The sequence below is a fragment of the Anser cygnoides genome, chromosome 11 (genome assembly GCF_040182565.1).
Source record: "Anser cygnoides isolate HZ-2024a breed goose chromosome 11, Taihu_goose_T2T_genome, whole genome shotgun sequence".
Taxonomy (NCBI): Eukaryota; Metazoa; Chordata; class Aves; order Anseriformes; family Anatidae; genus Anser; species Anser cygnoides.
In genome coordinates, this window is record NC_089883.1 from 14,374,417 (window position 1) to 14,398,186 (window position 23,770).

The window sequence follows — 23,770 nt, forward strand, 5'->3', positions numbered from 1 at the left end:
GAAAAGGTAGTTGCCAATTTTCTGGTAAGGCAAAAGGGTCCTGAACCTACCAGCCTTGACTCTGGTACTTGCCCCCTCTTGCTTGTACCAGCCTTCACATCCACTGTCCACCTTCTCACCCACCCCAGAGTCAGGAGTTGGAAGCAAAGCACCCACCCTACAGTGTTGGCAGGCTCCTGCTGATGCAGAGATACGGCATGAGCCAGCATGCTCTACAACACAGTGCTCTTTTCTTCTCAGCCTTGATGTGGCAATACACAGTTTTGTCCACATCACTGAGACGCTTTGAGCTAGTTCTGCCTGGCACTTTTTGTGGAGTCCCTTTGGTGTAGCTGATTACACAAGCAGGTCCAGATACTCCTTAAACTGAATTTATGTGGGGAAAAATTACAATTTGTATCTTAAAAGAAGATAAAAAATAAAGATAGATTGTTGTTTTTCCCCCCTTATGGTTTCATTCTCATCAGTGGGCAGCATGACATAAATCCAAACCAAAGTGAACTCATTTCAGTTGATGCTTCAGTGCAAGCTGACACGCTGTATAATTGGTACCAACTGAACCAAGATTGTGAAAATGGGGCTTGGCTTAAGGTTAGAGTGTGGAAGGAAAAGATCCCTCTCTTCAACTGCAATATGTGAATTTGAATAATCTTGAACTTGAATCATCTTGAATGCTGATCCTGGATGAAGGTGTGACCTGTCAGGGAGCAGAGGAGACAGGAAACATCCTGTTTCTCTCCTGTTGCGCTGCTGTAGCTCACTGCGTGATATATAGAACAGGCGGCTATTTTCTCCACAGCAGTTTAAGAATCACGTCAAGGGGATTCTTTTGCTTAGCTACGAAGAGACAAATTCTTTTTTTTTTTGACACAGATGTCCCAAGAAAATCAAGATTTGGACATATTTTACTGTTACGAATATTGAGCACAGCCCAGTGAAAAGGACATACACTCTGCTAACTCTGAACCTCTTCAAAATCTGCTATGATTGGGTAATGCAAAGCTGATAAATGATTTTGCAAAGCTAAAAATTGGTCAGATAAGCTTGGAGACTGCACAGAACGAAGTAGTGCTCCTAGCATGTATCTCTAGATATTTCACACACTGAAGAACAGGAAAGTTCTTGGTTCATCATAGGAATGTCTGTTCAGATTGAATCTAATATTTGATAAGTGCTGTGGCTGGAACTTTGCGCCAGAATAAGTACGTTAAATTTGGTGTTTCTTTCATTACTGAGCTATGGCCCTGCTTTGTGAATTTACTCAGTTGTTCAACAAATGAAATACTGAATTGACAAAATTGAGAGCTGTAATACTGAGAATGGGAGTGAAGCCATCAGAAGTTTTCCCCATCATAGGTAAGAAAGTAGGAGAAAAGCAGCTTTCCCCAGCATTATCTTTTTGTGACCAAAATAAGTAAAGTCTACCAGATTCTGCTGGCTCTCTAACCAGGTCTGAGATGCTTGGGTGCGATGACAATAAGTATTAGTCATGATCACAATGTTATTTGTCCTGTAGATACAGCTGGGTTTTGTATTTGGTTAATGAGTGTTTCCACCCAGAAAATGAACCAATGACAATTCAAAAAGAAAAATGGTTGTTCTACTCAGTCATTCTTCACAGATGCAGCTGGAAAGAGGGCAATGAGCTCTCCTTGTCTGGTTCCGCTGAATCACAGCCCCAGCAATCACAGGAATTGTTCCTCAGTGACTCTCCAAAGGAGACAGGTCAGAAAAAAGAAGAGGCAGAGATCCCAGTTTGAGAAAGCAGCTTGCAGCTCTGTGAAAGGCCTTGCAAAAGTCTAGCCAACAGCAGTGAAACTCCACACTGACTTCAACAGAGGTTAAAAAGTGTTTCAATCCTAATCAAAGCACTTTTGGGTTTTCTATTAAAAACACCCCAAAACAGCTCTGAGTTATGCCCAATAAGTTTAATAATAGATGAAACCATAGCAAATGACAACTACAGAATACAAAGCAGACACAAAAAAATGATGGCATAAAAATGAGAAGGAGTAGTGTCTGTGATGAAAAATAAAGTGAAATACACTTAACAGGATATGGATTCATATATAACACACACGGTCACATACAACACCGCATTAGTAACAGCACACATGGATACTCATTACACTGGGGCTTTTCACAGTTCTCCACTTCATCCCAGATGACAAGTAAATGGATTTTTTTACTCTCTTACATAAATTCTCGTGCACACAACATCATCAGCACCAAAGGTCTGGAAAAGAAATAGAAATCAATCAGAGGAGATAGAATCAGCAAACGCTTAACACAATTTTTAATGTTACTATTACTATAGTAGCTAGTCCTACAGCAGAAATGCAATTTCCTATGCCTTTTGACAGATGAGAGCAAAGAAAGGAGTCATTTTGGACGAGGAATGCACTGTAGGTGACCTTCTTTCCCAGGCACCATGAATTTTGTCAGAATGATAAATGACCCAGAAATTCCCTTTTTCTATAGTTCCATGGCATGCATTTATAAATAAACATGAGAAAAGAAAGACAATTTGGAATGTAGTGCTGTTATATTTAGACACATTTGCAACACTTTGAACTGGAAATGGTGGGGGTGGAATTCAGATCAGATGGCATGTTCAAAACGTCTTCTCTAGTATTTGCAGGTATAAATCAGAGTAGTTCAAATGAAGTCAGTGGAGCAATGTTGAAGAGTTGGTGAGTGTGTATGTATAATCTGTGAACATAACACTGCAAGATGTTGACACACCGTACTAGGATATTGAAACCTTCACTCCCAAGCTGTAATGTGGACAGTGTCAATCACAGCCTTCTTTCAGGATATGTTGACCTTAACCAGTGAATTAGTTAACTACAGAAAGAGTCTGAAATGAGGTCACATAATGGAAAAAATGTTGTGGAGATCAAATTCATTTCACGTGAGGAAAAAACTATGATATCTCGTAAATATTTGATCACTACACATCTGAGAGTCACTGACTTAATACAATGTCCCATTACCATTCCATTTCTCATGCCAGATTCAGTACCTTAGAATGCTTCGATTTTCCAGGTACCTAGAGTTGGTCTTATATCATGTTATACTGACTGAAATAAGGTTTCATATGTATCTGAAACCTGAGTTGTTTTTGGTGTTGTTGGTTCATTTTTGTTTGCTTGCTTGCTTGCTTTCAAATCACCTTCTAGTCCTGCAAGTAAAAGGCAATTCAATGACACCAATATTGCAGTAGAGATTATCAGGGCCTTTAGGCATGACAGAGATTGTGGCAGCTGCCTGAGAAAGCTACCTAAACCCAAAGTGTTTGTATGTGATTTCAAGTCTGGCAGGCTAAAATTGAAGTAAACAATTAAACATAAAGGAAATAAGTGTGCAAGAATGAGGAAATACTGACTACATGCACAGTAGATGTCCAGCTACACTGACATGGACAGTTTCAAGCTCACTACTAACGAGCTGTGAGGTGGGGTGCTTGGCTCTAATAACTGCCAAGGTCTCACTGAAAATATAATTAAGACCTACCCCGGTGTGTTATGAAAATTCAGCTGGACTTTATTTGTTTTAACGCTTCCTACGCTTGCTTTGGCCAACACCACTTCGAAAGGATTTGGCTTTAAAACTGCCTCTGGCATGTATTTTGTTCACTTTACTGAAGAAAAAGGCCTGTTAAAATTTTGGATGGTAAGATTTTTAACTTAAACATGAAAATGTCTGAAAAGGATGCGGCTAGTTTCCTACTGCCCACAGCACCAGCTGCAAACACCCCCACTATGGCTTCCTTCAGCATTTCCAAAATTATACACAAATGTGAAATTGCTTCAGCAGGAGCTCTGCCAGAGAAAGGAAGTCAGAATCAAGACCATGCAGGGCTTGAGGTTGTCTGTATAGACTAGAAGGTCACTGACAGTGATAGTCTTTCTGTGGTACATTCAGATTCTGCTAAGCACACTTAAGTTTTGGTCCCTGCTGCTCTTATTTCTATGTTGAAGCACATAAAGAAATGGCTGTGATTGTTGTTGTTACGTACATGGTTTAAATGTGGACTTAGGTAAAAGGCGTTTCCCTACCTTACTGTAACTTACTAGTTGTGTTGATAAAACTCCACTACATGTTGCTAAACCAAGCAAAGAGGAACACGTTCAAACATGCTGCATTCCTTTTCTTGTGGTTAATCGCAGAAGCATCTACTGTACAGCTGGGCCCAAGCTCAGGGGAAGATCCAAATCAAAAGACTGTTACTCTTATATCCTTCACACTTAAATCCTTGTATTCAGGGGTAGGATGGAGCAGTTTAATATCTAAGGTTCTAATTCCAGACTGGCAAAAAGTGCTAGTACCTGTCAGAACAAGCAGACTTTAGGGGTTCCCATGACTCAGAGGAGTAGAACTTTTTAATAGAGAGAGAACAATCCTGGCTACTTGGTGGTGAAGTTGCAACTCAAAAGAATGCAACACTACCAAGCTGAAATCAAATCTAACAAGAAGATGCAGGATTTTCAAACACCACACTCCCACCAGCTTGCAAAGTACCCACTCATTTACAAATTGCTACAAGTTCAGGCTTCTATCTAAATCTAAAATAGGGTTTTTAATGTGCAATGACTGCAAATTACAGAAGAGTTTTCTTCATTTAGCTTGACATAATCTGTGGCTAAAAGAGTCCAAATGCACAGAGCAAAAAAAGCCCTGCACAAGGGGATAATCCAATACACTGCTCTCTCTCAGTTCCCTCAAGATCTGATGACGACATCATTAGAGATAAAATGAGAATTATGGGGCAGTAGTATATAATTGTATGAGTAAATTGCTTTTTTAAGGCCTTTATAAACATTTGCTTAGGAGCCTTTGTGATAAGTGAAACAGTATAATCAGGAAAACTGTCACTGAAACAATCACTGGCTAACATGAATTCTGTCGCCATATGCAAAAATCCTGTTATCTGCTCATGACCGAACAAGCTGCAGAGCCAACTCTCAAAAGGAAGACAGAAGACATCAGCAAATAAATGGAAAAGAGAAGATACCACTTAAATGAGTAGTATCTTTCCATCCTCAGAAAAGGCTTTGCACGGATCCACGTGCAGACTTCCATGTGTACACGTGCATACTATAAAGCAGAGACACTACTTTACACCCCACCACACTGACTTCCATATGAGGTGGCCCTCCTTTTGTTAACTGATTGAATTTAAGATCACTTAAATACACTGATCTAATGGGTGGCATCCCTGCCCATGGCAGGGGGGTGGGAACTACACCATCTTTAAGGTCCCTTCCAATCCAAACCATTCTATGATTCTACGATCACTCTTCAAGAACTATAGAAAAGTTAAATGCTTAGGTAGTTTATCACTGTTCTGTACAAGGTTTAGGCACATCACAAATCTCAGCATTTAGCTGCAAAATATCTTTCCCAATCCTCATTGACTTTTCTCACCTGCTATGTTTAATTTTAGAAGCCAGCAATATCATTTAAAAAATGTTCACTCACTCATCTAAGTTTCACAGTTCACCAGTTTTAATCAACTATGTCATGATTTTTCTGGGAAGGGAAAGGAGGATATAAACCATGCCTGAACCCCCCCGCTCCCTTAATGTTCTGATCTTTGACCCTTGCTATAATTGATTCTGAGAACCCCTGTGTGATACATCAACTGTGCAAAATGTGGTCTAAGGCTGTTTTTAAAGCCCCTCTTCAGTAACCATCCACTTTAAAATATTTGTTTTATAGATTAAACTTCTACAGAGGCATGAGCAGCTATGAAAGCAGCAAGGCAGATAAATTCAGAATATATAGATGTTTCTCGTTTGAGTAGCAAACATTCGGAAGCAGTATCCTTTAACTTTGTAAGAGCAGACCTTTTGTTCTTCTGACTTACCCAAGTGATTGATAGCTCATTAATGTCCTTGACAAAAACACACAGCAAGAGCAAAAATGCTACAGACTATAAAAGCAAAGTTAAGGGATGAAAAAGCATGTTACAACAGCCTAAATACTAGGTCTTAATTTTAAGACAAGTAAATGAAAAACATACTTTTGTATTAGATTCCAATTTTGATTGCCCAAGCTCTAATCCAAGTGGCTTCTGAGTGGAGTTGTAAACAAGGATATGCTGACTCAAGAATACAGTCAAGACAAGCAGATGTGGACTTAGATGGGGATCTATCCTTTCCACCCTCCTTTGCTTACATATTCCATGTAATCTTTTTTATCTAGATTATTCAGTAGTTTTGAAAATCAGAAATGCTGAAATCTCAGCAAGTGCATCAGACAAGATTATAATTAACGGCACTGATTAAAGTAGTTGCAATGTTCTAGCACATTTGCATCACCTTTTTTATAAAGCAGAGCTTGATCCTGAATTCCTCACTTAGCTGAAAGGTCTCTTTTCTAATGGGACTTCAGACATACATCTGCCATACTGTGAGCCAAATATTATTTATGCTACTAGAAAGAGGAATGTCACTCTCCATGCTGCAAGGAACTAAGAAGAACTAAAGGCAAACTTAACTAGCACCTGAAGGTAAAGAAAACCTTCGCTAACTAAATAGTTTGTTCCCAGCATCTGTGTACCAGAGGAACAGAGGTGTCATGAAAGACCATCATATTGCTCCAAGGGTGTATCTTTGAAGAACACAAGGAACTTCTTCTGCCAGGATGCAAAAAAGATTGATAATTATATAGTAATAAGGTTTCTATTTTAGCTCTGTGGTAGTCATGACAATTCAACGCTGATTTTTTTTTGTTAAATATGGATTAATAAATGCATTTTATTTAACATGCTGTGTTGGAAAGAAAAATATATCCTTCCACTAGGGAAATGTCATAATTTAATGGACCCCCTAAGCAATGTGGCACATTAGATCAAAAATTATGTGGCAAACTTCCAAGGTTTATACAGCCACTATTAGCAGAGTAAAACTCATTCCTCACCCCCTGCCTGTTGCCCCAAGCCTATTTCCCATTAATGCCTCAGTCTAACACAGTTTAGATTCCTTCTTGCAACTTTTTGCACATGGTATATGAGTTTTATTGATTTCCTCTGCAAATGCATGTAATAGCTAGGAAGGAGACAGGACTTCTTGAAAGATTTATTTGGCTGGAGAAGCAGGAGCAGAGAGTGTGAGAAGTATCAGCCTTACAGAGTTCCTGAACTGCTACATCACAGGCTCTGCTTCATAAATGACATTTTCCCAGCTGCAGTCATCTAGAAGTTCATAGGAATGTGGTTTCCTTCTGCTTATATAGGGAGCTTTGCCAGAATAGAAATGTGGAAAGTTTACTAAAGTATCTCAGGAAAAGTGAAGGACCAGAAAGTATTTCTTAGGTAAGTAAGAAGATTTGAAAAGTGTGAAGATGGGAACCATTAAACGTTTGAACTGATATGGGCAGCAAAACTGCATGAGAGTGAATTTCAGGTCCTAAAGAACCCTCAACAAGCTAGGATAATGGAAGGAGAAAAGGGGGGAAGACAAAGACAAGATCTCTTCTCAGCGTGATCTTAGTTTGGAAGAACTAAGACATAAATGAGGGGTTGCAGACTCAGACACAAGGCAGATTTCCAAGCAAGACATAAAATAATAAAACAAAAGTCCAAGCTGAACCTTTCTCCACTGGAGTGATGAAAAATCCAAACACAGCTGAGACGTAAGAGATCAAAAGAGATTCCCCAGTCTTCCCACTAAGAGCTCCTATTCCTACTTTGCTCCCTGTCATGGTCAAGGGATGCACCTCAGTCAAACCCTTTGGGTAGTTTAGCTTTTAAAGCCCAAAGAACAGACTGGAGGGAATATTCTAGGGTTCTACAATGAGAAGCTAGAGACAATAAATGTAGCATCCCTTACTCCTTTCTGTCTTCCACCAAAGAGAAGGTCTCCCAAAAGGATTAATTTTGTCCATCTTTAGTTCTCCAAATGGACTCTCACACTTACCACCATTACTCTCAGGAAAACCTCATTACTGAGCTCCAGGGTGACAGAAGATTTTGAACATGTTGACCCATGCATTTAAAAGATTTGGACATTCAATCTCATCAAATGTCTCATGAAGGGGCTTGAAAATTTGTCTTGAGGACCTAGCAATGCCCTAATATTTAATAAAATAAAATAGGCCATTATGCTTCAGAAAAGAAGAATGGAATCATAGAATCATATTAAATAGTGAAAAACAGGAGGAATGATCTCAATCACTTGGAAACATACACTATGTTTTCATAATGGCCACAGTAAAATCCTATTTAGCAACCAATGAACATGTTCCTAACTTGCAGAAAAGGGGAAGGGGATTGGTCCGGGGAATCAGAAACCAGGAAAATCACTTGGGATCATGATCAGCTAAGCAAGAGTTTCCAGAAAAAAAAAAAAGATTAACAAAGTATTTGCATATAAATCAGAAGAATTTCAGCTAAGAGTGGGGAGATGAAGTCACTACTGCATCAGGTGCTACTGTGGTTGCTGGCAAAACAGCATGTGCAGTTCTACTTTTCACAGTTTAGAAAGTGAATTGATAAATCGGAGGGGCTTACAGAAGCACTGGAGGAATGATTCAAAGAAAGTTTGTTTTACATTGAAGGGATCAAGGTCTTCTAGTGATTTCGCCTAACAAAAATAAGGTTTTTCTACGAGGTGGCTTCATTGGTGATATTAAGAAAATTATTTGCAATAATGAACATTAGGAATATTATTTATCTTCTTATGAACACAATATGTAACAGCAGGAAGTTGAATCTAGACATGTACAGATTAGAAGTAATGTGTATATTTTAGGGGCAAGGCAATTAACCAGTAAAACAACTTATCAGAAGTTACATTTGTATTCCTATAACTTGAAATATTTTAATAAGAAGGAGGTTTTTCTAATTTATATCCTAATTTGAAAAACAATTCATTCAGAAAAGCTCAACAGGCTCTATTATGCAAGAAAAAAGGCTGGAGGCTTTATAATCTTTGAATTGCTCTTGTTTCTTAACCAATGTCATTCCTCTTCGTCATTTGGGTAAGTTAATGTTGCTGACTGCATGAGGCAGTAGTATTATAACTGGCTTTCCTGCTTTGCTTGGGAACAGTTCACTTAGTTTAACAGCTACCTCACTAGTTTGTTGTTTAAGTAATAAACTACAAAAATGTATTGTCAGAAGGCTGGAAAAATTATAGCAGAGAATACATTTTGTTCATTCCACTACATATAAAGATGAAGCAGAGATCAAAGTACTTTGACTCCTAAACATTTTGGATAATATAAAGAATTTCAGTGGTTGAGTGGGAAAAAAAAAAAAGATCCAGAATTACAGTATTAATTCAAAGGAAACCAGTCTGATTTCATTAACAGCATACACCTCCTCATAAGGGATGGGTGAACAGTTCCAAGATGTCTGGAATAATATTAACACCTTAAAAGCTTTTTATTTATACTTGGTTAGGTTTGGGTCTTGTTTTTGTTTTAGATGCAATCTTTAAAACAGAGCTCCAACTGCTTTAGAGAAACATTTGTGAGGTTGTTTGTTTTTTAAAGTGCAGGGGTTTAGTTAGTTGGATAGTTCGAAATAAAAACTCCCTGCTTTGATGTCTTACTTGTCACTCCAGCAACTTGTCTTCCATGTCCAAACTGATGAGGCACAGGAGTTCAACCTGCTGATTTACCCAGAATTAACTTGTAAGAACATATGCAATAAAATGATTCTGAACTCTAGCTGAACTGTGCTACTTGCAACCCAGAAAAACTGTTGTCTATATCCGGTTCTGGATACTGTTTCATTGAAGTCAATTGACAACTGAGGAAATATTCAGTAAAGAAAACTCAACTCTAACAGAAATAAGTGCAATATAAATAAAGAAACTGCATATGATTTATGGCACAATGGGCAGTTGCAGAGGTGCTGCTCAGAATGCTCAAAGTGCCACATGGAAAATTACACAGGAGTGGGGGGATGTTGGCTGACAGCAAACACGTAAATGGGTGGATTTCTGACAAGCTCATGAGGGCAACTCTGAACTGGATTCAGAGATGATCAAGGAACTGGGGAAGGTGGCAAAGAAAGGGAGTAACTGTGTGTTCTTCATAAACAAAATGAGATTAGAGCATACTAACAACATGCCACATTTCTCCTGTACACCATGTGACTGTGTTTAAGAAGCAACACATTAAACACATGCCTTCTGGAGAAGAAGGTTCTCCAGAAATGAGGTCAAATGCTTTGATCTCACTTTCACCAGAGAAAATCTGCAATAAATCAAGCAAATTCTTTGGCATTATTGTGGAGCAGAAGTGGCCCTCTTGTGATTATTTTACCAGTAAAAGTATGTTGAAAGCTATAACAATAAAATGCAAGTGAGAACCTGCATATATTTTCATTCATTCTTAAAAAAAAAATCAAAAAGAAAGGAAAGATTGATGTGTGAACTATACTACAGAGAATTTTGAAAATAGCAGTTTTCCAGACAGATTTGGGTAAGGAAAAATACTACATCATGCTACACAGCAATGAAAGCTGTTAATATGGTGCATGCATTGGGTGGGTTCAAGGTTCTTACCAAAATCAGCTCATCATTAGCTAATTCTCGAGTCCAGTATGTTTTAGGACCATCTCCCTCAATAAGAGTTTGTTTGCAATAGATCTTGTTTTCATTCTCCCAAGTGGCCAAACTCTGCGGGCAAGAAAACCATTAGGAATAACATTAATTATATTCTCTAGCAGCATGAGGCAGAGAGACAGCAATGAGCAGTAGTGAGAATAATTGCTGCAGTAAAGGAGCAACACATAGATAAAGGCAAAGGGAAAAAGGCATCAGTAGAAAGTGGTGAAATCAAAATTAAAGTGTAAGTGGGCTTCCTGGGAATAAGTATATATTAATAGCAAAGTAATTGTAGATGTGTCTTTTCAATGTAGATCACCATTTGTTTCTAAATTAAAAAGCCATTTTCATAAAATGCCTGATGTTGAAAAATATTTTAAAAATGTAATGTAGTGTTCACATTCCCAAACATCTTTGTACATGTTTGATGTGACATATTATTTATCACTACAGCGTCCCCTTAGTGTAAAAGCATCAAGAATCGTATGTATCATTTTATGGTCATAAATAATGCAGTATCTTCCTCTTATAACCTTTCATGCTATATGGCATTCTGCCAAGTTAACAGTATGTTAAGCACATATTGTGCTAACAAACCAGAATAAATCACAACTAAATTAAAGAAACTTTGTTAGGGTTCTATTGTTTGCAATATTTCTTTTTTAAGGCTGTGGGTCTGGAGATTGAAATACCCTTGGGCATTTTTCAAAGCATCTGAATAATGACTATGAAACTACTGAAAAATAATTTAAGAAAACATAGGATTTTGTTTAGCTTTCACAAACAGGCAAGCCCTGATTTTCTGTTGCTTTTCATTCTAGCATCAAACTATTATTCTATGGTGCAATGGAACAGCTGTGCAGAAGGATGCCCTATAATGAATGTGCAAGTAATTGCTTTACAACTAGCACATGGGAGACATTCATTAGTCTGTGATTATATACAAATACTGTGTGCGCACATATGTATGCATAAATCCAAGTTAACACTTCCCAGACTTTGCAACGGGGAAATAAATAAATAAATAAAAACTCTGTCCTTTGATTTAGAATTAGCTGTTCACTTTATAAATATTATTTTCAAAACAGTACTTTTTTTAGGCCGACAAGCCGTCTCAAGCGGCAGTTATAGAAGCTATGCCTTTCAGTTCAACTGTGTAAGACTCTTCTTTGTCTGTCTGAACAATGGATCAAGTTAGTTGGCAGAACAAAACCCTCCACTCCATAAAGTGTATCACGATCTATCACCAGCCCACAATTTTGCCAGGTATTGAAAATTATATTCTGAAGTATTATTTTATTATCTGTCAGTTTCTGCACTGTGGCCACATCTTGATAATATATACACAACAGTACAACTCATTCCTGAGACTGGACTGTAAACAATTTCACAACACATGGAAAAAATTTACTACTTCAGAAAACACATTTCTTTCAGATTTTTCCAACTTTCAAAGCTTACAGCCGTAATTATTGTTTTTCCATCTGCAGCAATAAATCCCTCTGTAGAAAGCGGGTCACATTTATTGTGTGTGCATTATGCACTAAGACACTAGAATACAACTTTTGCTGAACAAAATAAACTACCAAAGCCAGCAACATTTCCTGAACAAACTGTTAAATATACGATAACTCATCCTAGAGATGAAGTGGATGTTCTAGATCTTCACCATCTCCCAAGATCTGTCTCCCTTTTTCGTAAGTTTAAATTCATAGCAATTGCACTGAAGATAGCAAGTTTATGCTGAATTTTTAATTGTTCAAATGGTCTCAGAAGCTGGCCCAAGAATCAACAGAGATTATAGCTTGGCAAGAAGATTACTTCAACATCACAAGATATTTTAAAACCCATACTCTTTATCTGGGACTACATTCTGGTACTCTTTACAAATTCTTCTCTCTCAGGCAATCTTATAAATGTCAGTGAGAGTAAAGCAATTTGGCAAAGGATTACAAACGCATGTCTTTGTTAACTTTTTTCCAAGACAGACATGATTAGAGCCCAGTTCTCCAGTACCCCCGGTCCCATGTATCTACACCAGCAAGAAGCCGGTGTTAGATGCTGCTGACTGACAGCACCACTATTATATCCCCTCCACAGCCACAGAAGTGGTTACAAAGGGCAGAGGAGCAGGGGCTCACACACTCAGAATCAAACCCAAAACACTCCAGTGAACGCCCTCTGATGCACTTCTGCACGAGGAGATGGTGTAATTATGGCTGGTATAACTCTGGCTGAAAGTCTGTCTTACACTGTTAAAGATTTATCTGATCAGCAAACTGAAGACATGCACTCGAAAGGGAATGAGAGATGATTCCAGCCCAAAACTACCAATAGTCTGTGGTCCTGCTTGTGAAGATGTCCGACTGATTTTAGGACAAAAGTTATGTCAGGCTTGTGCACTAAATCCTGACTCTTGAGGTCTCTCTCACTCCACCGTTCCCTGTGTTCTCACCAGGGAGGGAGATCGGGGTGATCCTTCACTGCAGCTGAGGTGTCCAAGGGAGAGGGAGGCAAAGAGAACTGTACAAAACCCTGCCAGCCAAGGAACTGGCATGGTGATCCTTGAGCTGTGCCTTCAGGACCTGCAATGCTCTGTTGCCTTCAGATTTCAGTTTTACCCTGTCCTGCATGAGGGAGAATGTTGGAAGAGGGAAGAAGAGTGCTGCGACCACCACGAACCCCCCCAGAGTGTTTTCTAGTATGAAGCGGGTGGAAGGCAGCGATGGCACTGTTTGGAGATGCTGGCACCAGGTGTGTTTGTCCTATCTAAGAAGAGATTGGTAATGCAGCTGGATGGACACAGCATCCCTCATGGCTAGGGCAGCAACTGTGTGTCTGTAAGCGTGCACACATCCACCCCACGTGCACACACACACGCGCTCTCCTCCTACCCTGCACTTTCGGCCATCCACCGTCTCCTCCTCGAAGCTCTCTCCGATTTTGAAGTTGATCTCAGTGGTGCGGACAGTGGTGGAAGTTTTAATGTAGAACTGGTCCCCGTCCTGGCGGATCTCCACGTGAGGTTTGGAAGCGGCAGCCACCGCCACCTTCCTGAGCATGGCATTGACACCTGGGCGGAGAGGAGACGAAGCAGAGCCTGAAGCCGCCGGCTCGCCCAGCACCGGGCACCGGAGCGCGGCTGCCCCTTGCACCCCTCCCCCGGGGACGCGGCCCCACCCCATCCCCCGGCTCACCCAGCGCCTTGAGGAGCTCGTCGAAATTCTCGCTGCTCCTCATCTTCCAAGTGCCGGCGAAGTTGGGCATGGCTGGGCGGGCGCTGAGGACGGCGGCGGGGACGCGGCGCTGCTGCTCGGGCTGCGGCTCGGGCACGTTGTGAGCGGGGCGGGCCGCGGCGGCGGCAGCACAACGGGGCACACCCCCCCGGCCCCCGGCCCGGCCCCCGGCAGGGGCAGCCCCCCCGGCCCGGCCCAGCCCCGCAGCCCCCAGCCAGCGCCACCCCCTGCCATGCCCGGGGGCTCCCCGGGAAGGGGGGGTAAGATCGTCCCGCGGCTGGGGGGGCTGGAAGGGGGCAGCTGGGGTGGGGCTGCCCGGCTGGAAGGCACCCCCCGGCTCGTTACCGAGGCGCCCGGGGAAGCCCCCCGAGGTGTTCCCCGCTTGCTGCCATCACCAGCGGTGTGCTACAGGGGGGAGCGCCCCGCTGCGCCTCGCCCGGTTGTCACCGCCACCTCCAGTGTCTGGCTTCGAGTATCCCGGTGTCAGGTCCGGGGTGCTGGGCTGAAGCTGCAGCTGATTTACCCACACGGTTAATCGAAGGGGAGCGGGATTTGGCGGTTAAGGCAGACGGAGTTTTTCTGCTGCTGTTGTGCATAAGGAAATACTCCAGACGCTCAGAGGTCTGTGATTTCCCACTCAGACCAGAGCCAGATGTATTGTAAATATAGGAAAAGCTCTGCTGAGCCAGCTTCAAGGTACATTCACAACCATCCTTCACTTGTTAGCCTTGCTCTGTAAAATGGACAAGTTGGTTGCTTGAGGTACGTTTAAAATGTGTTCACTCCTGGAAAATGTACAGATCTAGGAGTTACTTCAGCCATAGGTTAGGCAGCATTCTCCTCTTCCTCTATTTGTCACCCCAGGAAGAGTTTTACTCAAGTAAAGAAGAGCCGGGAGGCAGAACCATAGGGCAGAACAAAACATTTCTCCGTTGACAGTCCCTCTTTTTCTACCGATTCTTTTCTCCTGTCTTTTTAGCATACCCTGGAGACCTGGCACGGTTCTTTATCTGAAATATTCTGATGGAAAATGTGTTTTCTTTTGTTGTTTGTTTGTGTTTTTTTTTCCAAGAAACAAAAATTTCAGTGGGGAGTATCTGTTTTCAGTAACATGTTTTCTCTAGGGAAAAAAAAAATTGCAAAATTGCAAAGCATTTTTCAGCTTTTAGCAAATGACAAGAGAATGAATCCCCATCTGAAATACTTTAAGGTTCCCAGTCACCTCATTTAAAAAAAAAATGGCAAAAAGCACAAATAAAGTGCAAAACCCACCACCACCAAACCAAACACCTGGGGAAGAAAACACAAAACGGACACACAGATCACACACAGATCACAACCCTCTTGCAGGTAGGCTTGAATCTAATGAACAAAAAGCCACAGGCCCAGGGAGCCTGTACCAAGTCTGTGTTTTGCCGTGACGCAGAGAAGAACCCTGCTCAGTCCCTCAGTTTCAGCTTCCCAGCTGCACCGCCGGATTCACACTGCCACGGGCCAGGCTTGCTCCCAGAAGCGCACAGAACATGTACACACGGACCCAGTGGGAGCAGTACGGCCTCTGCAGGACAACGGCTTCATGATAATAAACATGTGCAGCATAAACTGGAAGGAACCATCTATCTCTACCAGAGAAAACAAATTGGCCCAGAAGATGTTAAGGTGGGGGCATGTTGGTCTTCAAAGGACCACCTAAGATCCACTACTATTCTTTCATTTGCTGCACCACTGCTGGAACAAGAAGCGTTCCAGTAGGTGGAATACACCCTTCCCAGTAGCTGGAATCTCACGCTCTGTGAGAGTGTTCCTAAGACGGAGGACTGGGGTTTTTTGGCTCGGACTGTGGCCATTGACCTATTTCATGCTGACCAGGAGAGAGTCCTCAGAATACCCTTCATCTAGAGAGCACAGCAAGCCAAAGGAACAAGTGCCTATGGGTGATAAAGGCTCTCTTCTGCGAGGGCAGTGCACGGAGCTATGCAACCCAAATACACAGATATCGAACTACATTTTCATTCAGACAATAATCTTTTCTACAGGCAGCGAGGTACCAATCCACCTATACAGTACAGTTTCTAAAACAAAACCCCTGATATGCTCTTGGGTGTTGAATTGGCTTTGTCTGGCCATGTGTACACTTTCACACCTCATTTATACACAGAGCAAGTTTTCCTCAAGCAGTGCAGACTGGGCTCACCAGCTCTTTAGAATTAGACCTCAAAGTTCAACCCCCTAGGAACTGTCCCTCTGAGACTGGTCCCTGGCAGTGCTGCTAGCACAGGGCTGGAGACAGGCACATGTGTTTCTAGAGCACACGCCTTCCTTCTTACCCCAAGTGCTTCATATGTATACAGAAGTTGAATTGATCACCTACAGCCATTTCCCCTTTGCCCTCTGAGCTACATTCTTCCATGTAGCCTTCCCCTAGGCGTCTTCTCTTTCCTTTTAAATCATTTATGTTTTCCCTTTCTATCTCAAAAATATGCCCTCCCGTTCCTCTGTCTTTACCAACTCATTTAACCGTCAGCAGCAGTTGAAGTGCAATCTCATAAAGAATCTAACTTCATGTCAAAAAAAGTTTAAAAGCAAAACAACTCTCACGTTCCAAGCCCTTAAGACAGGTAAAATTCAGTGAGAAAAATGAGGGGTTTTTTTTGCTTTTCCCTTTCCTGTCTTATGAAAATATTGGGATTGTAATCCCCTTTCATTGTGGTGTACAAGTCCTCCCTTAGACTGATAAGGCAACAGAAAGAGATATAACTTAAATTGTAACAAATTTCACCTCTTACGTACCAGTTACACCAATTAACTACACATATAATAATAAGGATATAAAAGTCAGGGAGAGCTGAGTTTCTATGTTACAAGCTGTGATCATACCAGTTAGCTCAATGATGTTAGACTAATCTGCATGCTGGACTTCTTGGGAAAAAAGGAAGAAAAGGGTAAAGAAGAAAATATGGCAAGAAGCTTAAAGGAAGGCAAGAGAAAGGAAAAGAAAATGGATGTGGGATGTAAGAGCCATAAAGAATCTAGCACCATTATAATAAATAAATAAATAAATAAATAAATAAATAAATAAATAAATAAATAAATAAGATGGGACAATGAGAATCATGATCAGCTTGCTTCATGTCCTGGATCACTCAAATGAAGGAGAGAAATAATATCACTGTGGCAGATACAACTCAAATCTCCACTGTCATAAGGTAAGGGTAGTTCCACTGAGATATAAAGCTATACTGATTTACCTTAGCTGAGAATATTGTCATTGGACATTACCCCTCATCACAGATCCTTATCCTAGCACAGCAGCAATAGGAGATGTTTATCAGGTCATGCTGAAATAACCCTGACTAAAAAGTAGTTTTACTTCTCTTTCAGTCTCCTTCTGTATTTAATTTCCCAATTCATATATGGGAAACAGTTTGATTTCCAAAACAACCCCTTCAGCCATTTTTTCCCCTTGGTGTTTATTTTATTTACCTGAATCCCCTAAGGCTTATCTTTCCCCACAGATGGACCTAATTAATCTTTCCAGCAGTGCCCCTAAGACAAAAGAAAGTAATATATGTACAGATGGGACCAGGGTACTCCATCATCCATCCAAATAAGTGACCAGTAATGTGACCAAAACTATCCCCTTGAGGTTATTGACTGACCACTGTGAAGTCACACAAGGCTCAGGGTAAACAATAAATTTTATTTACTAAGGTGGTACCTCCAAAAAAGAATGGTTTAAAGGAGAATATAATGAATTATTTCTGACATGAATAAATTATACAACTGGAAGGCAAATTGCCGTCATAAATTTATCTGCCAAATTAATTTACCACGAGCCTCCAGCATGACAATAGGTGAAATGTAATACAGATGTATGCAGAATAAAAAGCATTTCTGCAGTGTTGCATTGTCTACTGCACTCTCATTAACAGTTGAAAGAATACCCACTGTTCCCAGGCTAAAGTGCTGGAGGGATTTCCAGTCCCAGGTTATCCTTTGGGGTTTTGAGACCTAACTCACAGGAACACAAATGAATACTCATATTGTTAAAGATGGGCAGTAAAGTGTCTGCCACTCTTATGTGCATTAAGAAAAATAAATATCACATTAATTCCTTCCCTATGATATTCCCTTTCAAGAGGCACTAATTGATCTGTGTCATCTCCCACATTCAGGCTTCAAGCTGGCCACCTGCTCTTTCTATCTTTTTTATGAACTGCTACAAGAATACAATAAAATTGAGAATGTTTTCTTAACTAACGTATAATTTGCTGCTCTTACTCTGAATACAGAGTTTGATTGTCTCTTCACTTGCACGTTAATTCTGCAGACCACTGAGCAATTTGATTCGGATCCAGCAATGCGCAGTAGCAACAACAGTAACACAGTAAGTATTAACTGTGGTTTAGAGGTGCTCACAGGCATGTTGTCTCAGGGCAGTACCACCGATATCAGTGGGGAGGAAGATCAAGATCACTCAGTCTCAGATTAATATTCTATCTGTAATAGTTTAAATCACTGCTTTGGAAACCCATTTACAAATGGCCTAATCCTTATGCAGAAGGGTCATACTGAATAACAAACATCTAATACAGATTTTCAGTAGTTGGACCTTTTAACTGACATGCACAGAATTTGAGTACTGACTGAGAGTGTTCAGAGCATAAGTGACATTACCTTCTGTCTAAATGGTCCAGCTATCAACAGCTGACTTCAGCACAAGACTTCAGTTCTTGTTTCCCAAAAGTCAGACTCTGCATGTGTCTTGACTGCTGCAAAGAAGATATAAGTCCCCAATCTCCTTTGCTTCAGACAAAGCAACATGGCAGAAGGGAACAGTTTTGAAGGGACACTAACAATCTGTCAAGTTTCAAATATTCTTGTATGAACAGGAAAAAAAATCTATTCACATGATTAAAAAGAGCTTTAATGTTTTGTTGGGTAAAATAATGTGCTTCAGGAAGGAAAAAAAAAAGAATTTAAAGTGTTTCAGAACCCGTGACTCATGAGAATGGCCTGTCAGTGAAAGTCCTCCTCTGTAAAGAGCCTTATACATGCTTAAGTGGATTTTATGTTGATCTGTGAATCAAGGATGGCTTTCTGAATGACATACTAGCAAATAAGACTCTAGCCTTCTCTTCTCTTTCTCCAGCATATCCTTTGTTGAAGAGAGCTAAACAGAATAGTCTATTCAGACTCTTTCAACTGATCTGGGGGCTGGTTCTGTCCAGACAAGTACCTTCACCCCAAATAAGATGATGAAGAGCTCTTTAAGCACTAGAGTTTCTTGTACTTGCTCATGGGCGACCTACGCTAGGGAAGCAGAGGACCTGAAGCAGAGGCTGCTGAAGCCCAAATCTTCCTCCTGGGCTCCCAAGGTCAGATCACACTGGTCTGCATCACTCTCTAAGAAAGAAAAGCAAGCCTTCGCCAAGCTTGCTTGCTCTAAGCTTCTGTAGGCATGCTCAACAGTGAGGAACAAAGTTACTCTTCCCCTATTGGAGGCATTTAAATTAATACCTCATATGATGTTTTAAATAGAAGCCTCTGAATGTGCACTTAAGTCAGGCAACAGATAGAAATGTTGATAAAGCTCAAAACCCAACCTTCCTTTGAGCTATGCCTGGTAGTTTTCCTGTGTGCCCATGATAAATAACTGAGGGGTGTTGAACAGTGAGAGCAGTGCTCTGCATGTTACGCAGCCTTCATTTGATATTTCACATTTGACATTGTTGAAATGTGATTGTTAAATTGGGAATACTCCCCACAATCACTAATGCAGAAAAGTTGTTTCTTTCTCATAAAACGGTTATCATTAAATTAGAAATCAGTGATTTTCACAGAGGCTTTCAGGAGCTCTGCAATTCTCTTTTGTGTGAACAAAAGGCATTAATAAAGCTGTCGATATAAAAGCAATCAACCTGTGTCAGCTCCTCTCTGAAGATGACCCAGGTCTATTAAGATTTACTTACTCAGGCAGATGGACCAAGCTGATGCATGGATTACCTTAGATATTGGAGACTCTTAAAGGATCTTTGTCCCCAGGGATAGTGGACCATGTTATTTTTTCCACATGTCCAGAAGAAGAATGACTGAATTCAAAGGAGTATATTCTCATTTAGGTCTGGACTGAACTCCCAACAGGGCCATGTCCTGAAGCTACAGGGGCCATACCATTTGCACAATCCTAGGTTTTACTCTTGTGCCCTGACCTTTGTGTGTATGTTAAATTCAAAAGCTTTCCACTACATCTGGCAGACAAAAAGATGAAGAAAATTCATTTTCCCTTTCGTGGCAAAATGCAGTATTCAGCATTCCATGTAAATTAGAACCAGGAAATAGGAATCTCATCTGTTAATTCAATTCAGAATTCCAAATGCACTTTCAAAGGTTTTTCATCAGCCTATCTCAAAGCAATAATAAGTCTAAGGGCTTGGAGTTACTCCTTCCCAGTGCAAGTAACTGTAATTCTACTAGTTCCAGTGAAGTTATGTCAGCTTATGTAGTCAGAAGATGAGGTCCAGAAATATGTAAGCTGTAAGTGCTCTAACTCCTATCCATCCTCCTCCGTTCTTTGTTTTGTCCTGCCAGACTTTGCTCAGAAAATGACCTTGAATACAACTGCTCCTTCCATTGTTAACCCTTTGACCCTCTAAACTAATATCCTTTGCTCTTTCTAATTCAGAAGGTTTCTGGGGCTTATTAACTAAACAGGCCAAGTGACCGTTCCCAACTGAAATCAGCATCTCTGACAAGGAGGTCATTGTTTTCCAGGCTTCCTCCCTAGTACTAGATCTGCAGATTTCAGAGTGAAAAGGAATAAAGCAGACATTCTTTGTCTACAAATTATCTGGAAAGCATCAAGATAACTCAAGCCACTTCCACACCATTAAAGATTTGAGGGGTCATCTCTAGGGACCTAGGTGATTATGGCCACAGTTTTCAAACTTCTATGCTGAAACGTGTAGCAAACTATATGAGAAGGTATCTATAAGTTTATAAAAGAACCTCAGTCTTCTGAATTAATAATAATTTAAGCTCCCACTGATGTCAGTAAAAAGAGAGAGGGCTCAGCACCTCTATGAGTAGCAATGTTTTTATTTACATGCCTCTATGCATTTAGATAACTAGCTGAAAGCAATGAAATTTGGACAGTATGAACGAAATTCTCAAAAGAAGATGCTGTATTCAGACTTCTAAATTTACAGTTTTAGAATCCACATGATTTTCAACAGTACTTCTGAGTGAAGTACCTGTTTTTGACAATTCTTTCCCTTTATTTAGGTAAGACGTAGTAAGTTTGATGTTCTGAGTGGTCGTACAGGCTGAGGGATCTTTGTATAATATACCCTGGAAAAGCAGAAATTCTGGCCAAGATACAGTTGCATACTACTAGTCCCTTAGGAACAGCAGACATATGTTGACATTCATGTAACCTTTTAGCACAAATAAGTCACTTTCAATGGAATTTGTCTCATATTTCTTGAGAGTCCTGTCCTCAAAACAGTCCATTCAAAATCTAAGTGTTCTGTTCTGTATGTCTCAAAACATCTTTGTACTTCTCTTATTTTAAAGATAGTGGGAGTAAATTTCCTGAAGCTCTCAGGAGGCTATAGCTGCTCCCATGAGCACCACCTAGTGCAGAGCACGCTCCATGTCATCGCACCCACATGTAGCCCTTCCATCTGAATCACAGCTGCGTTCAGTCTTGAGCAGTTTCCTATTGGCATCTTCCATCACTAATGTTAAAAGGAAAAACATGGGAGAAAGACAAGATATTACGTCAAGTAATATGAAGGTATCAACCCCCAAAGTAGGGGTTACTACTAGTTGCAGAGATACTGCAACTAAATTTCAGGAGAGCGTTTTCATAAAAGCTGACACAAACAATAGAAGGATTATTATATAGGCGCAGTACTAAAGGGGAATCGTTAAACTTGTTTGATAGAACATTGTTTGTTCTATCATATAAAGTGTTTGTGTCTGGGCAGATAAAGTTTAAAAATGGAGAACAACTGTCTTTATACGAACATTTTAAAAGCAACACTAAGTCTACATCAAAAAGAAAAATTCAATAGTTCCACATAGACAGCTGGACCTACATCATAAAAGGGCTTGTGGACACATATAACATTCATCTTTTTCAATGATGTATTGTTTCTTAATACTGCGTTCAAAAGGCCTTCCAAAGATTAAAGTCACTGTTATGCCAGGTGCTATAGATCTAATTTTGTCTACTTTTCTTCACTCATAAGTAATTGTGAATGATATTTTCTTGGCACAAACAAATCAATGTATATATCTGGGACCCAGATTGTTGAATCTCTGCTAAAAGGAAGTCTACAAGCCTAAGCGGAATTTCTAAAGAGAAACAGAGCCCATATGTCAGAGACATAACTTCTGATTAGCACAGTTGGAAACGAGGAAATTGTAGTATATTCATTAATTCTGATTTTCCTTAATGAGCTATAATAGAAAGCCACTAGGGTGAATGCACTTTTCTTTCTCAAACAAGAGAGGTTCTGCACATAATACCACTGACTTTGAATGGGCACTCTCTGATGTGTGTGTTTTTTGGTTTCTGATTTGGTTTAAATTCATTGCTGCCAGAGCAGTGTTAATGAAAAGAAAAAACTTTGACTGACTGCCATAGAGAGAGAGAGGCTACCTTCCTGAACAAAGAGATGTCCCACTGCCAGAAGCAAGATGGCTAGGAGGGCTGTCTTTGATCTAAATCAACAGGGAAAAGCTGGTAGATATCAAGGCAACCAGACTGTATTCAGGACCTTGTTGTGCTTTGGAAATCCAAACTCACTGTCTATTTAGAATAAAGTTACTGTGGTTGAGGAATTCCTTTTCAAAGACTGAACGGCCAGTTTCCTGATGCAGAAGGTTTAACTGTGCGATCAATGATCTCACAGCAGGAAAGGTTCCGGAAGAAATAGAACAAATAATTTGATACACTAAGGACTTCAGTAGACTGTGGCATAGGTGTGGCATAGGTGACCCAGTGTTAAGGCAATCGGTCTGTGGGATACCGAATCCCACTGCTTCCAGATGCCAGATGTGGGAGCTGCACCTGCGAGAAACTGAGAGGTAGGAGCACTGAGTGATGGAGGGAACTGAACTGGATAGGAGGCAGCATTTTGGTTCAGTGACAGGGAGTGGCGCCCTCCTGGTGAGGGGCACGAGACCAGACTGTGGCACAGGCTACAGCTATTTTTATTCACTCTTACGTGTGTGAGAGGTTTGCTGATTTTCTCAAGTGGCAACAGCAAACTTCTCTGCAATACAATACCTTGTTGCTTATCATTTTGAGATATCACAGTTCCAGAAACAGTATTTGCCTTTAGGAAATGGACTAAGCACAACTTAATAAGGAAACATTTTCATTGACTCATTACAACAATTGTGGCCACAAAAAACAAGATTCACCAGGCCTTTTAAAGTAAACAGTATATAAGCTCCTTCTGACTTGGTGCTGTTAAATCAGACCTTAATTCTGCTGATTTCTTTCTTGCTTAAGGAACACGCTGCCTGCAGCTGTAATTAGACAGAATATACTTTCGCAATAATCTCTAATGCACTTCCCATGTTTTTAGTCTAATGAGTGTGACGGAGCGGTTTGCTGCTGGCTAGAGGTTTCAAATGCTGTTTTATCTGACAGTTCTGAAGGGCTTGGTTGTACCATACTCACATGCACTGTGCAGCATGACAGTGACTATATATAGTACACCACACCACTAACCTCTTTTGGTTGGGAGAAACCTCATAAATATATATAATGTATTACTGGCTTAAGCCATTATCTCACACATCTGAAATGATTCACAGTCAATTCAGCTGGCACACATTTCAGATGGAGTCCCAAGCCTGGAAATAGCTAGGCAAAGAAATAGGTAAAGTATCTGACGAGGCATACTGTACTGAGGGAACAAGTCGGTACAGCCAGCTCACAGATGGCGCTCG

The 23,770-nt window shown here is 40.6% G+C and overlaps 2 protein-coding genes across 3 annotated transcripts in view; one reads left to right on the forward strand and one right to left on the reverse strand.

Annotated features, from left to right (window-relative positions):
• SKIC8 (SKI8 subunit of superkiller complex) overlaps positions 1-23,770 on the forward strand; it is a 107,554-nt gene that overhangs the window by 63,304 nt on the left and 20,480 nt on the right. The gene's annotated exons all lie outside the window — the stretch shown is intronic.
• On the reverse strand, positions 1,910-13,934 carry CRABP1 (cellular retinoic acid binding protein 1). 2 transcript variants are annotated; one of them, XM_048081384.2, is made up of 4 exons: positions 13,763-13,926; positions 13,460-13,638; positions 10,524-10,637; positions 1,910-2,236 (listed from the first exon to the last, which is right to left on the reverse strand). In XM_048081384.2, exons 1-4 carry the CDS (start codon positions 13,830-13,832, stop codon positions 2,186-2,188), a joined length of 414 nt encoding a protein of 137 aa, XP_047937341.1. In that variant the 5' UTR covers positions 13,833-13,926; the 3' UTR covers positions 1,910-2,185. The 2 variants fall into 2 exon arrangements, with proteins under 2 accessions (XP_047937341.1, XP_066860214.1); XM_067004113.1 differs by lacking the exon at positions 1,910-2,236 and adding an exon at positions 9,552-9,623 and having other exon boundaries at positions 13,763-13,934.

What these genes read in the sequence shown, in the direction of transcription:
- CRABP1 (XM_067004113.1), bottom strand. Translation starts at nt 13,832, where the DNA reads ATGCCCAACTTCGCCGGCACTTGGAAGATGAGGAGCAGCGAGAATTTC. An exon ending in TGGATGGCCGAAAGTGCAGG is followed by an intron (nt 10,638 to 13,459) that starts GTAGGAGGAGAG and finishes TCTTGCCCGCAG; the next exon opens with AGTTTGGCCACTTGGGAGAA. An exon ending in CTAATGATGAGCTGATTTTG is followed by an intron (nt 9,624 to 10,523) that starts GTAAGAACCTTG and finishes TGGGTAAATCAG; the next exon opens with CAGGTTGAACTCCTGTGCCT.